Here is a 14756-nt window from a genome sequence, read left to right as displayed (position 1 = left end):
GATCAGTACAGAGGGACGTGTCTCGCACACCGGTAGTTGAGCTCCACGCCTAGCGGGAACGCACGCGGCGCACTCAGTCAAGCTGCTCGTCTCCGTCTGTGGGACCACTATTCATTCTCGGATGTGACACTTCCTCTCGCGACCGAAAAATACCCCTCATTTCCGGTCTCAGTTACGTCAAAAATAGTCAGGAAAGCTATTACCTTTTATGGGCCACAGGATGTGCCAAAGCTGGTTGTACTATCCCAAGAACAATAATTGTATTGCAGATCACTTCACCTCTTCTTGAATTTTCCATTATGTCCGTAAGAATAGGGTGATTAACTCTCTGTGTAAAATATTTATAGACTGCGTCATATCAATGAGACCAGAGCGAATGTTCCTTCAGTCAGATGCTTTCGAAACAAAACTGATTTCCTGAGACACGCTCACACAAGAAAGAAACAATAATAAAACCGTTAAATGGTCAGAGGCGGAGCCCAGCCAAGAATTACTTAAGGTTTCGAAAAGAACCTAGGTTAGTAATAAATTCAGCGAATTTAGGGAAACCCAAGGAAAATTAAAGTCACTGGACTGACATTCCGGAAGAATGGGGTTAAAATTCTCATCCCCAATCCAGATTTTCGTTTTCTGTGGTTATCCAAAAACACTTAAGATAAATACCGGGAACGTTCCTTTGCAAAGGATAAGACTGATGGTTTCTCCACCCTTCTGCAAACTGAGTCTTGTACTTTCTTCCCGATGACGTCGTCATCAGCAAGACACTACAACCTAATCACTCTTCCATTCCCTTCCCTACCCAACACGTGTCTTAACCCTCTCGAGGGAGGAATTATAATCAATATTTTTAGGCCTCAATCACAGTCCGATACACTGCAAAGCATATTGAAAACAAATCTTGCTTACTAACTAACTAGTGACAGATGAATACGATAGTGACAAGTGATAGACGGTTGAAAGTAGAGTAACGACTTAAATGTCGTAGGTATTCCAGGTACGGTAGTGTCCATTGCACACCCTTGGCGGTACTCAGTTGCAGTACGCGACTTCAAACAAAGTAGTGTATCCGTGAGACGTGCGTTTAATAGTAATGTGATCAGTAAGGACAGTTACGTGGGAATGAATTTTCTCTCGATCCTTTAATAAAATATTCTCGATCATCTTACCGCGACAAATTTAAATGCGAAATAGTTATTGGAAGTATCAAAAAGGCCGAGGACATTTTATAAAGGACAGAGTTTTCCAGTCAGATAAAAGACTCAGTAGTAGATGGGATGGGATAAGAGCGGCAGCAGAAATCGACCACAGTGTTATTAAGGAAACCGTTCTGGTGTTCGTCTGGAGTGGAAACCTAAACCAGGATAGTGGACTGCCATTAGAACACTGTTCACTCCATATGCGAGACCTGCTGACGATTGAAAGCGACATACTTCATTTTTAAGAACTGTTACTGCGACTAATTTTTGTAACAATTGTTTTGTTATTAAAATTACTACAACAGATAGTAAGGTCAAGAAATTTATTATTTCAAATTGATTTATTTTCTAAATAAAACTGCTTCTTCTTTTGGTATCCAGTTTCTAGTTGATTAATAAATGTGTGAAGAGCTGTTATACTTCATAAGTGCATCTCGGAGCTGGACCTGAGAGCTAGCAGTTCAAAAGAGCCAACCGACTAACCATAGCTGTATGGAAAGAGCTCGTACATTGTTACGTAGCTGTCTGCTTGGAAAAACAAACACTGGACCATAGTTGTGGCTATAAACTAACATAAATGGCAGGGAAACGTACGCTGTATTACCGAAAAGCTGGTGTCGTGAGAGCTATTAATTGTGCTTTCATCAGCTTCAGAGATAGAATTCAGTCCGTTCATCGTACCCACTAAAAGAACCCTGTCCGATACATTTTAAGAACAAAGTAAAATCAGTCGTGACGTCTCTGATGAAAGCTGAAGCTTTATGGAGTACAATGTTACATAGGTCTCACTGTTCCTCTTTTGTACTTTTTATGTTTTGGTTCTCTTAATCCTTCAATAGAAGACCATAACAGGTGGCAAACTGGCGGAGACGCTAGCCTTCCATTCGGGAGGACCTAAGAATCATTCCCTATCCGGCCTATCAGGTTTAGATTTTCCGTAATTTCCCTAAATCGCTGATGGCAAATTCTGACTCACACTTTTGAAAAGAACTCGACAGACAGACAGTCTTGCTTGACCTTCCAGAGCCCGAACTGTTGTTCCGTTTCTAGTGACTTCGACGTCGAGGGTACTATGAACCCTGACGTTCCTTCTTACTTCTGACGAAGCAACTGGTTAATAAATGAAATCCTCGTAAGCAATTTTATGTGTGTTTGTCACGCCAACACTGGTGGATTTATCCACAATAAAACAATCACATACCACATATATTGACGGAAAAATGTCACAACACCAAAAAAATGATTAATACTAATGAAATTTCGGGAATACATTTGTCTTGGTAACCTATTTAAGTCATTAACACTGCACCGTCACAAGTTAATATAAGCGCGAGATAAGCCGTTGCAAAAGTGAAATGTTGGTACGTTAATAACAGGTGCAACTGCCAGAATATTAATTCAAGCATGCAAACGTGTATGCATTGTCTTTTACGAGTACCCGATATCAATTTGTGGATGGAGTTGCATGCCTATTTCACTTGATCTGCTAGTCCAGGGACGGTTAATGCTAATTGTGGATGACGCTATGGTTCTATTCAGATTGTGACCCTTATGTGCCCGACTGGACACAGATTTGGTGCTCGAAAAGGCCAAGGCAACTTTTCGACACTCTGTACAGCATGTTGGGCTACAACAGCAGTATGTGGAGAGGGTTATCCTGTTGTAAAATACCCCCTAAAATGCTGTTAATGGATGGTATCACAGCAGGTTCAATCACCAGATTGACATTCAAATTTACAGTCAGTGTGCGTAGACTAACCACGAGAGTTATCATATGAAATCGCACCCCAGACCATAATTCCAGGTGTAAGTCGGGAGTGTCTGGCACGCAGACAGGTTAGCTACATGTCCTCAACTGACCTTCTCTTAACCAACACACGGCCATCACTGGCACCGAGGCAGAGCTGGCTTTCATCAGAAAACACAACAAACCTCCACCCTCCCCTCCGACGATCCCCCTCTTGACAGAACAGAAATCGCAAATGACGGTGGTTTGGCGTCTATAGATTGCACGCTAGAGGGCATCTGGTTCGGAACTGTCCTTGAAGTAATCGATTTGTAACAGTACGGTGTGTCGCCGTGGTGCCAACTGCTGCTCAGATTGCAGCTGCAGATGCAGGACAATGAGCCAGAACCATATGCCGAACACGATTGTCTTCCCTCTCGGTAGTGCAAATGGCCGTCCGGAGCCCGGTCTTCTTGGGACCGTACTTTCTCCTGACCACCGCTGCCAGTAATAGTGTACAGTCGCTATATTCCTGGCAAGTCTTTCTGCAGTATCGCAGAAGAAACATCCAGCTTCTCGTATCCCTATCACACGTTCTCGTTCAAACTCAGTCGGTGTTATAGGGGTGTCTTTGTCGGCTTAAAGGAATTCTTGAGCAACATCTCGAAGGTAACTAACGCTTTCGACCGTTACAGCGTGTATTTAAAGCAGACCCGATCCTCACCTTATAACGGCGCTACTAGCGCTACTCCTATGCGACTGGCGCGAAATCTGACCGGACATCATTTTTCAGGTGTAGAAACACGCCTACAAATTTTCGTTTATGTCGCACTACTCCTTCTTGGTGTTACTACTTTTCTCCCGCCAATGTTTATATGAGACTAGCTGAGTCCTCGACGTTGCCATGGTATGTATCTCTTCCACTTATATTAGTCCATTAGCCCATCTCATCCTTCCCTCTTTCTCTTTGTCTATATGTTCCACCTACCACTCTCTGTTCATCTCTTCCTATCCCTCGTCTCTGTCCATCCCCTCATCCTCCTTATCAGTGTCAATACGTCACTTCCCCCTCTATCTACTCCCACTTCCCTCTGTCCATCTCCTCTTCCCCCTCTTCCAGTTCATCTCCTCCTCTTCCCTTTCTCTCTCTGCCTGTCTCTTCCTCCCCCTCTCCCATTTCCACCCTTTTCCCTGTCCTCTTCCTCCTACTCCCGTCTGTGCTTATCTCCCTCTTCCCCCTTGCTGTTTGCCCATCTCCTCCTCTCCCATTCTCTCTCAACGTTACCACGCTCATCCCGATAGGAGAGTGGTGGTTCTTATCCCAAGGTATTTCTTTCCAGACTGTAACTAATATAAGTACATATACCAAATTTTATTGAAATCGTTCTAGGTGTACGGATGAGCTTCTTACCCGTGGCTTTGTCCTCATTCTCACATGTCAAATACATTTCACATTTATGTAACACATTTCACACGTTTTTATTTACATATTTCGCCTATATGCCTAGAGAATTTCTCCTTGCAGCTTCATTTTCACGCAGCTTAAAGTTTTGACATTGTATCTCCGGAATTATGTGCTTTACGGTGACACAATTTTGCAGGTACATTCAATGTAATATGAGGCTACTATCTGCGAAATTTGCTGCGAATATAGTTAATTGCAAAGAAGTAAGAAACAAAAACGTCGGGCATGAAGCGTCAGTTTCTCACGCGTCTCTGTATTTGACGTCGTATCTGCTGAACTATGTGTCATACAGTGATATGTTTCCGTAGGTACATTCAGCGGCGGATACTATCTGTGAAGTGTTGCGAATAGAGTTAGTAGCAACGAAGCAATAATTTAAACGTCTTGTATGATACGGTACTTTTTCACGGATCTCAGTGTCTAATCTGTCGTATCTCCTGAACTAAGTGTCGTACAATGACGCAATTTTTCTGGTACATTTAGTGGTACACGAGATAATTACGTGCAAAATGGGTCACGAATACAATTAGTAGTAAAAAAGTAATAAATTAAAACATCATGCTTCATGTGGCAGTTTTACTGCATGAACAGCGAAAATGTAGTAAGTGATGATCTTTTTTCCTTTCATCATTTTGTAGAGGTTGTCAGCGAGGAAAAGTTAATGGAGAGTTTGAAATTATGTGCAAAGTTTGTTGCAAGTCTCTTAATGCTCCCGTTCTCAAATACTGGATGACTAAAGTATGGGATTTTTGAGCGTCGTGGGCTACATTGCTTTTTTACCCACACCGCCGCCCCGTTTGATGGAAGGATGCTCTTTATCACCACAGTGATCCTTCCTAGACAGTATGAGATTTGTGTACCAAGTTTGGCTGAAATCGATCCAGTGGTTTAGGAGAAGTGGAACATACATACATACGAGTACGTATATACATTTTTGTAATTTGTATGGATTATGGCATGTGTAAATATGGTGTTCTTTATAGAGAACAATTCTCTAAACCTGATTTCTGTGCATTTATCGAAAAGACGTTCCTTGTATTTGCTGGGTTCTTGTTAATACTCAGAGTGAACGGTGTTATACGACATGATTGTTATTATTATTATTATTATTATTATTATTACTATTATCATTGTTGTTGTTGTTATTTACAATTTTCTTAGTGCTGTGCAATTCTGATTGGTCATGGGATAGCTAAACAAATGTATTAACAAAATTCTGCACATGACAGCCAAAACAAGTAGACAGTAGAGAATTTATGATTCTGGTGATAGCGATGTCACTGAAGGGGGTGATGGAATTTTAGGAAGCTACACACATGTAATGTTACATAACACTACATTAGTACTTGTTCCATAGATCATGAGTACGACATTTCGTAATGATGTGGAACGTCTCAGTTTAAATAGGTTTTCTTCACACGATATAAACTTTTTTTTTACAATTACTACATCATATCTAACAATTCATATAGTGAGTAGAAGGAGTTGTCATTCATATATTCTTTTAATTTGTTTTTAAATGTTGCTCGGCTAACTGTCAGACTTTCAGTGCTTTTTGGTAAAAGACCAAAGATTTCTGTGGCAGCCTAATTCACAACTTTCTGTGCCAAAGTCAGATTTAACCTACAATAGCAAAGATATTTTTATCACCAAAATTTGCAGTAACCTTAATAACATCAAGTAGCTGAACCTATATGTTTCAGCATATCATCAATATGTTTCTTCATATTCAGTTTTTCATTAGGTAAAGGATCACAAGCTATACTTTTTAGTTACGTCAGAATGGGAAAGTTTTAAGGGTCGTGAGGAAGACTTGCCCCTGTCGTCTTGAGTTTTACGGTGGATAGCTTATCGGCAACTCGCTCAAATTGGATTTCGCGGCCGTTGTCATCTGCAAGAAAACGTATCTCGATGTGTGACTGCTTCGTCATGATTAATGTTGCACAAAGAAATATAGAGCTGTTGTGTCTTCATATGGATTTGGATTTGAAATAATACCAGAAAGAACACGCTTCTAAATAGTACATCATACATTCTTATCCGAAAAATTTGCTGTCTAGTGTTTCACTCCATGCACTTCGTAAATTTATTTACAAGTACTTCATTTCAGTTATTTACAGCTGTTAGTTTTTTTATGATTGTGAAGAACTTCAAATGTGATTATGCGAACTTCTGAGACTTGCTTAAAACACATGTAGTTTTTATTTCAGTTTCTATAGTATTGACATAATTGCTGGTCATATGCAGCGTGTAGCAACGATGACCATCTCCTTTTCCGTGAAGGTTCTCACCCAACTTGCTCAGTGTAAATGCATTCGGCAGATAAACCGGAAAAATATGTGTCCACAACGCTGCAATAAATTCAAGAACAATGAAACATTCCTGATCGCCTCTAAAAGACTTTTTGTAGTGAAACGATATTTCTCCGCAGTTGCGTAGGGCGAGTTTCCCACGCTCGGTTCTTATGTCATACCTTGAACTGACCATTCTGTTGTGCGTTCCGCCTCTCACTCATTACAAATGCAATGTTATTCTTCCTGCACGGCCGTTAAGTGCGGTACTTTTCGCTCAACATTCTTGCAGTCATCAGGTGCGTAATACACGGAATATACGAATAACGCAAAAACACACTAAATTTCTGTTTTACGAAACACCTGCTTTGCAAATCAGACTGTAGTGATATGTTAAAAATGATTATATTCTCCTAAATTTGAATTTCATAGTCCATCTGTATCATTTCTATTTCCTCTCATTCTTGATGTTTTCTATAGTTTTTGTCAATATTTTCAGAGAAAAGCCGTATGGATGCCGTTATCAACGGAACTTTAATTTCTAATTTATAACATAGGTAGTAAAATAAGTCTCTAAATTATTAATAAGATGTTTAGAATCCTCGACAGATTTCCACAGATTAGGACTACGTACACAGTGCCTCTTGTCATTTTGAAGACTTGCCTTTTAACACGGTATGTAACTCCGTCCTACAAGCTTACATCCGGCACCTGTGAAAGACAATGCATGCACGTTTGCAAGCTTGCATTCAGCATTCTAGCGGCTACACCGGTTATTAACGTACCAGCATTTCACATTGGCAATGGCCTATCTTGCACTTGCATTAACCTGTGATCTTGATACATAATCACATTCGTATGTTACCTAAACAAACATATACCTCAAATTTCATTGGTGTACGTCAATTATTTTTTTGTGTTGCGATTTTTTCCCCTTGGTGTATTTTTCTTCATTATGTTGTATTTCGTCAGATGTGATGAATTACAAATGTCATTAGTATTCGGATTCTGGAGTTGAACGCATAACTCAGAAAACAGAAATCTAAAATGGTGAAAATGTTATTATGATAATCCTCGAAATCATCCACCAAGCGAGGAAGCATAATGTTAAGTCAATGGATTCGCATTACAGAGAAGCGGGGTTCAAATCGCAGTCTAGCCATCCACATTTAGTGTTTCCTCGAGCACTCCTGGGATGTTTTTTGAATATCGCCTTAAGAAGGACGTCGATGAGATATTGAAATTGAATTGCTTTCTTCCTTCCAAAAATGCCTTGAACTTTCGGAGGGCGGCGTCGTAGTCACTCTACCATTGATCAAGTTTACGGTAGTACGAAAACAGATGTAGAGAACTTCAGTTATGGCGGAAAAGCAAAATGAGTTCTTAGAGTTCTGTAAGGCAGTAATGCTATGTAAGTCTCGGCGATGGTGCAGCTCCCAAGAAAAGGCATTTACAACTAAATTATTCCTACGCCAGAGACTACTGCTTCTACTGCAGAGCAAAGTTATGCCTTCATATCACACTGCAGTACTTAATTTATAAAAACATTTTTCACGCAATTATTATTGTCTTAATTCGTGTAACTGAAGTTACTTACGATGTTCACATACAATAGTTATTTCATACACTTAGGTACATTCAAGATGTTCTTTCTATTTGTTTCGTGACGTTATTCACGATGAGAACAATTTTACATGTATTCACAATTCTTTCTAATAATAATAATAACTTTCTTGTGGTTCATTGTGGATGCTAACCTTTCAATTGGACACCACTGCGGCATTGCGTCTTTAATGTACCGCAGTTACCCGACCGTGGAAAGTGAATCTACAGTTTAACGCTGACTCTGAACCATGTGTCTTTTCTGGCGACACCTCGCATCATTGAGAGGTGAAGTCTAGAGTATAGGTAACAAAATTTTCGTGGTCCGGCCGGAACCTGATCCCACGATCCCTTGGTTACCAGGCACTCGTTTTACCGCTAGACCACCTAGCCCGAAATAGCTTGCTAACTGCCTTGCTAGTTTAGTAGGTCTTATTTAACCTCTTTTGAACTTGTTGTGGTAAGCAAAAGTTCTTAGGATCTATGTGGTATTTTTTGACATCAACTACTGTAGACAATTCCAATTTTATACGTAATATTTCGACGCCAAGACTAATCTTCTACGTCAGCTGCAGACGGCAGTAAGCTTACGTGTTCTCGGTACCAGGAGTCTAAATAGGCATAAAACACACTTAAGATATTTACCCGAAGAACCTCACATGAACGACTCAGTCATTCGTCGCAATATGATGTTTTCTTTGTGTTATGTCTTGGTTTTATACTCACCAAGAAATCATAGACAATAACAAAATTGTTACTAAAAAATAAAAATATAACATAAAAATCTCAAATAAAACTAAAACAAACTCCAAACAAAAATATAATTAGAACCAAACATATTTAACTAATTAAAACAACAATCGAATTTCCACCTCACTTATTGATAATGGTAACTATGTAAACATATAATATCGCTGATCCACTGTCATCCAAGCCCTCAAGAGAATAATAACATACATAAAAACCAACTAAAATCAGATATACGTCATCGGCATACATCTAAGGAAGAACTAATAATTCTGAAAAAAGACAGAACATGGCAGCAACGCCATTACATGTAAGGTAAACACACCTAACGACGTTATATAACTTCCTGATCATACTTACCGACTATTGTAATAAGACCATCGCTTATTTATGTATTTACAAAGCACTGATGATGGCACTATGTCGAAATGGGCTCACTGTGAATTATTTATAAAATAAAAATCATTTAAAGAGCAGTGTAACTGGCTGATATTGGTAATAACCATGTCATTAAATTCGAACACTGCTCGTCCTGAATACGCGTATGCAGTCTTATCCAGTGTGAAATATGGATGAAGTTCGAAACCGACAGAATGAAGAGCTGTCAGCAAAAAACTTCCCTCTTGTAGTTGTAATCAATTCCTAGGGAATGTTGTTGTCGTCGACACGTGACATGATTACCTTCGTTTTTCATTTTCATAACTCAGAATTAAATATGTAATAACTGCTTCAAGGATACTATTGACCAGAGTATTAAAGATTGTAGGGCTCTGACTAAAGCACACAACATCATTTCGCAGCATTTCATCACTAGGAGGATGGAACATTAGACAACATCTATCATAGCCGGATGCGCAGCTAAAGAAAAGGGTTTCTTTTGGTTAGGCAAGTAAAAGTAAACATGTCAAATGCTTGCCACTAGTAGAAAATTACATGAAATGGCTTCAATTATTTTTCTGTCCTGGTAAATAAATTATTCTTAGTCATGTGTTATGAACTGTAACAACACCATCGTGCACTTTCACAGAATCAACGAAGCCGGCCGCTGTGACCGAGCGGTTCTAGGCACTTCAATCTGGAGCCGCGCGACCGCTACGGTCGCAGGCTCGAATCCTGCCTTGGGCATGGATGTGTGATGTCCTTAGGTTAGTTAGGTTTAAGTAGTTCTGAGTTCTAGGGGGCTGATGACCTCAGCTGTTAAGTCCCATAGTGCTCAGAGCCATTTTAACCATTTGAATCAACAAATTTGTATGTAACTACTTTGAGAAAATTTGTCTTTACCGTGGTTACTATGGCTGTCGTTATTATTATTGTTTTTATTATTATTATTGTCATTACATTTTAAATATTTTACTTTCTCTTCAACTTTTAAGGTTATTCCAACAATGAGGCGTCGTTTTGAAAGGCGAAAAAAAGTAATTAAGAACATGAGAAAAAGTTTCATATGGAACAACACAGTCTGTCTATGCTAGTTGATAATTTTTCTTGATTGTCCAGATATGATAATGCTTTTCCGGTGTCAGAGAAATTCGCGCTCATAACTAGACGAACTATTACAGGAGACACAGACAGCTGCCACCCAGGGAACATCAACTTCTGTGCAGCTTGGCACCAATAGGTGTTTAGTGTAGTTGTGTCAGACGTCTTGCTCGCTGGCTGCCGTGTCGACAGCTGAGCCCTGGCTCAGCGGGCCAGAGGCAGGCAGGCCCGCAGCAGCCGCGCCACACCACGGCTCAGCACCTGCTTCTGCAGCAGCAGAGGCACCAGGTCAGATAGAATATAGGGTGGCGTGTAGTGAATGACGGTGGTCTTGTAAGTATCCACGGGTCGAGAGTTTTGTCGGTCGCAAGAAAATCTACCTACATCTGACTGACCTTGGGTGCCGGTGAGATCCGTAAATAGCTCGGTTCTCCAATGTGAAAAACAGTTGTTTTGAACTGAGCGGTTGATAGTTGAGTCACAGGAAATGAACCGAGCGCTTCAATGGAACAAAGTAGATTACAGTGTAAGGTGACTTTATCTTCCGAATCCTTCTATGCAACTTCACATTTTTATTAACTGATAAATAATTAATACTTCTTGTATAGGTAAATCAATATTTAAAATCAAGCTAAATTCAATTTCTTTTATATGTAGCAGTTTGATTATAAAGAGCACTGGTAAGGAAGGAGATTGTTTGGAAGAATAGTTCAATACCGTCAAATGACGTGAGACCATGTGATGCCGTCGATGAAAAACACGGCGTGCGACGTAAGGAAGCTAAACTGCTGGAGGGGACGCTAAGGTGGCGTCACAACACAGCAGAGGGGCCTAGAGCATCGAGAGTGGCGGATGTAAGAGTCAGCGATGACGATTGAAGTTGTTATGCTGTAGAAATATTGAGATGATGAACAATTCTTGAAAGACTACTGAGGGCACAAGATAGGTGTGACTAGTAAATAAGAAAATTAACGAATAAGTTTTATTTTTAACAAAGAGTTGAGTACAATGAAAGAGGTGAAGCAAACAATGCTAAGATTGTATCGTAACATTTGATGCCGTAAAACAAAGTGGAAACAATAACCTGTAACTCAGAATAAATAATTGTGAGTCGCTTTCAAGAAAAAATGTAGACAGAAAGACTCATTGTTGTACGACTACACGATTACAGAAAAATCAGTGGAAGTAATTATTTCCACAAAATACTTGGAGTATGCGTAGGGGGACGATTTAAAGCGGAACGGCCACACGGAACGAACTACGGGAAAGGTAGATTTCAGGCTGAGATTCATTGGAAGAATCCTGAGGAAATGCACTCCGTCAACATAGCAGGTACCCTACACAATCCTCTTTCTACCAATATTTGAATATTACTCGTCTGTATGGGATCCGTACCAGATAGGGTTGACGGACTAAATAGAGAAGATTCCTTTCGTTACAGGATCACTCAGTAAACAGAAAGCGTCACAGAGATGGCCAACCAATGCCAGTGGCAGCCGCCGCAATTGAGGTGTTCTGCATTACGTTATAGTTTACTCTTAAGCTCCCTTTATCGTATATTTCTAGAACAGAGAACCAATGTATGCTTCCTCCTCGTCTAACCCAAAAAATATCATGAATGTAAATTGGTGAGATTCGAGCCGATATGGAGGCTTAGGGACAATCGCCCTTTCCGCGAACTACTCGCGACTGGAACGGGAAATGGCGGAACTAACAATGATACATAGCGTACCCTCCACAACACACCGCAAGATGGCTTGCGGAGTATAGACGTAGATCTAAAAAACAGATGCAGACCGAGGCAGTCAAGCGGAGCTCACGACATCTTGAAGGTAACACAGAGCATATTATACGAATGTATAGCACAATGCATCTTCAAAGTAGAAGATACGAGTACATCAGACTCCTACTTCACGATAAAGTCGCAGATTTTTCAGTGAAGAATATTAAAGTCTGCTCGTCGCAGATATTCTCACTAACATTTGATTGCAGTTGGATTACATCACATGAACACGTAGAGAAAAATCTGTAGCGCAAATGAACAAAAATGAACATTTGAATGTTGAGGTACAGAAAAACCAGTAGAGGACAGCTTCATAACTGAATCGGATATCAGTTACATTCATGGGCATTACTTAATTTTAAGACTGAAGTTAAAGTAATGCACTACACCCAGTCTAGGAATAAATCCTTTGATTTTTAGATGTCATATTTCACTCTCTCGTAATTTTTTGTTAAGGCATAAGCCATTTCTTTCTTTCACTAAACATATTTTTTTCTTTCATAACTACTTGCATATTGAACATCCCCGGCGTATTTCTAAGTACCAAATTGCTACCAATCCTACCGAAACAGAAGATGTGACACTTGCAGATACATGTGGAGAATAAATAAGTAATACTGGAAGTTCAAGAAATTGACCCTCGGCGGGTCCAGTACCACATTAAGCACAGCGAAGTCTCATTTACGTGCACGGACTTTGCGCCAATGTGTTGCGGGGTGTGCACTGTGGGGCTGTTACAAAGTGCACTTAGCGAAAACTGCAGATCGATCTGAGTCTTCACGCATTAGCTGAAATGAAATGCTCGTTTAGCACTGATGACAGGGAGTCAACCGCCTGGGGAAGTTCGGCCGTCGAACTGTAAATCTTTTCAGTTGACGCTACATTGGGCAACTTACGTGTCAGTGATGATGAAATGACAATGAGGGTAATACAATAACCAGTGCCCGAGCATCAGATACAGGCGCGAACTCAGGTATTAGCTATCTCGCCTCGTTGCAATGAATTGTTCAGCGCTGGGAAAGTCTGCAGTCATGTAATGGGAAATCGAATTACTGGTTACTTTGGTCTTGCTTTCTTCCGCTCAACGAAATAAATTTCCTATCTGCTGTGGAACAGACTTCCTTTTCATTACGTGGGGGTATTATGTGCCTGAGTATATCACGCCAAAACACGATCAGCTTCACTTTCGCCGATGCAGTGTAGCCGTCGTCCGTAACGCTGCCCGCGTTGCAACAGTACTATGTGGGCTGCATAAGCGTCAGGCGAACTCACCGGACAGCGCCGCCAGCAGGAGCAGCAGCATCGGGAGCGGCAGCGGCAGCGGCCTCGGCGTCTTCATGCTGCGTCCGCGTCTGGCTGTGTCTGGCGCAGCACTCACTGCGGGCAGACGCCTCCGTGGCCGCTATATGCCGGGCGGCGTTCGCCTCGCCGAGGGGGGAGGAGCAGCGACCAGGGAGCAGCTAGCAGCCGCTCCCACCTGCAGCCGGACCCGTCCGATGCTGCTGGAGCCGGTCTTTCCATCAGCCTCTCAACCCTGCGCTTCCGACACTCTTGTTCTCAAAGTTCAACCACAAGTCCTTTGAAAGGAATATGGATTCTCACCGATAATCACTACATCATCCTACCATCTCGTGAACACCAACGGATTTGGACATTAAATTCCTTGACGTTTTGAAACAGCATACGGGTAGGGTTGATTCGGGGGAGGAGACCAACCTGCGAGGTCATAGGTCTCATGGCATTAGGGAAGGACGGGGAAGAATGTCAGCAGTGCCCTTTCAAAGGAACCATCCCAGCATTTGCCTGAAGCGATTTAGGGAAATCACGGAAAACGTAAATCAGGACGGTCGGAACTGGGATTGAACCGTCGGCTTCCCGAATGAGAGTCCAGTGTGCTAACCACTGCGCCACCTCGCTCGGTTAAACAGCATAAAGAAATTCTGAGACACAGTAGCTGGTTACCCGGCGTTGCTCAGGTATTTATATTTGTGTCACCCCCTTTCCGCCTGTATTCCATCACTAATGGTGAAATGTCATCGCAGTTGTCACCAAGCAGACAACGAGACCGGAGGAATTTGGATATGACGCTAATACCAGTTACTTTCGCTTGTTTCCCATTTCTTCACCTTGCTACTCCTTATCGTCCTATAATGATTATATGTTAATAGGGTAATCAATGAGTGACGCCTAAAACTACGCAATGTTGGGCAATATATTGCCACTGGATTCTGAGACAGAGAGGGTAAATGAACCGGTGGGCAAAGAGCGTCTCTGGTGATGTGACATGACGTCAGCCACGTAAGCAGACGGCCGTTGGTCGAGCTCAGAAAGTAACATAGAGATAGGCAACAGAATGGAGGGCTCCGATTTTACTAAAACACAAGGATGCACTTCTCTGTCCTATGTCAAGATAATAAAACGGCAGTCGGGAGGGCACGGGGGAGATGCGCGGTTGCGTATCGAGTGT

The 14756-nt window shown here is 41.3% G+C and overlaps 1 protein-coding gene across 1 annotated transcript in view; it reads right to left on the bottom strand.

The window, feature by feature from the left end:
- LOC126272573 (mucin-2-like) overlaps window positions 1–13670 on the bottom strand; it is a 128237-nt gene extending 114567 nt beyond the window's left edge. The window contains exon 1 of the mRNA XM_049975496.1: window positions 13562–13670. Within this exon, the coding sequence (XP_049831453.1) occupies window positions 13562–13628 (67 nt within the window). The 5' untranslated portion in view covers window positions 13629–13670. The remainder of the gene's footprint in view (window positions 1–13561) is intronic.
- Window positions 13671–14756: the final 1086 nt, after the last annotated feature.

This window comes from Schistocerca gregaria, chromosome 5 (genome assembly GCF_023897955.1).
Source record: "Schistocerca gregaria isolate iqSchGreg1 chromosome 5, iqSchGreg1.2, whole genome shotgun sequence".
NCBI classification, from domain to species: Eukaryota; Metazoa; Arthropoda; class Insecta; order Orthoptera; family Acrididae; genus Schistocerca; species Schistocerca gregaria.
This window is presented reverse-complemented; position numbering and strand designations above follow the sequence as displayed.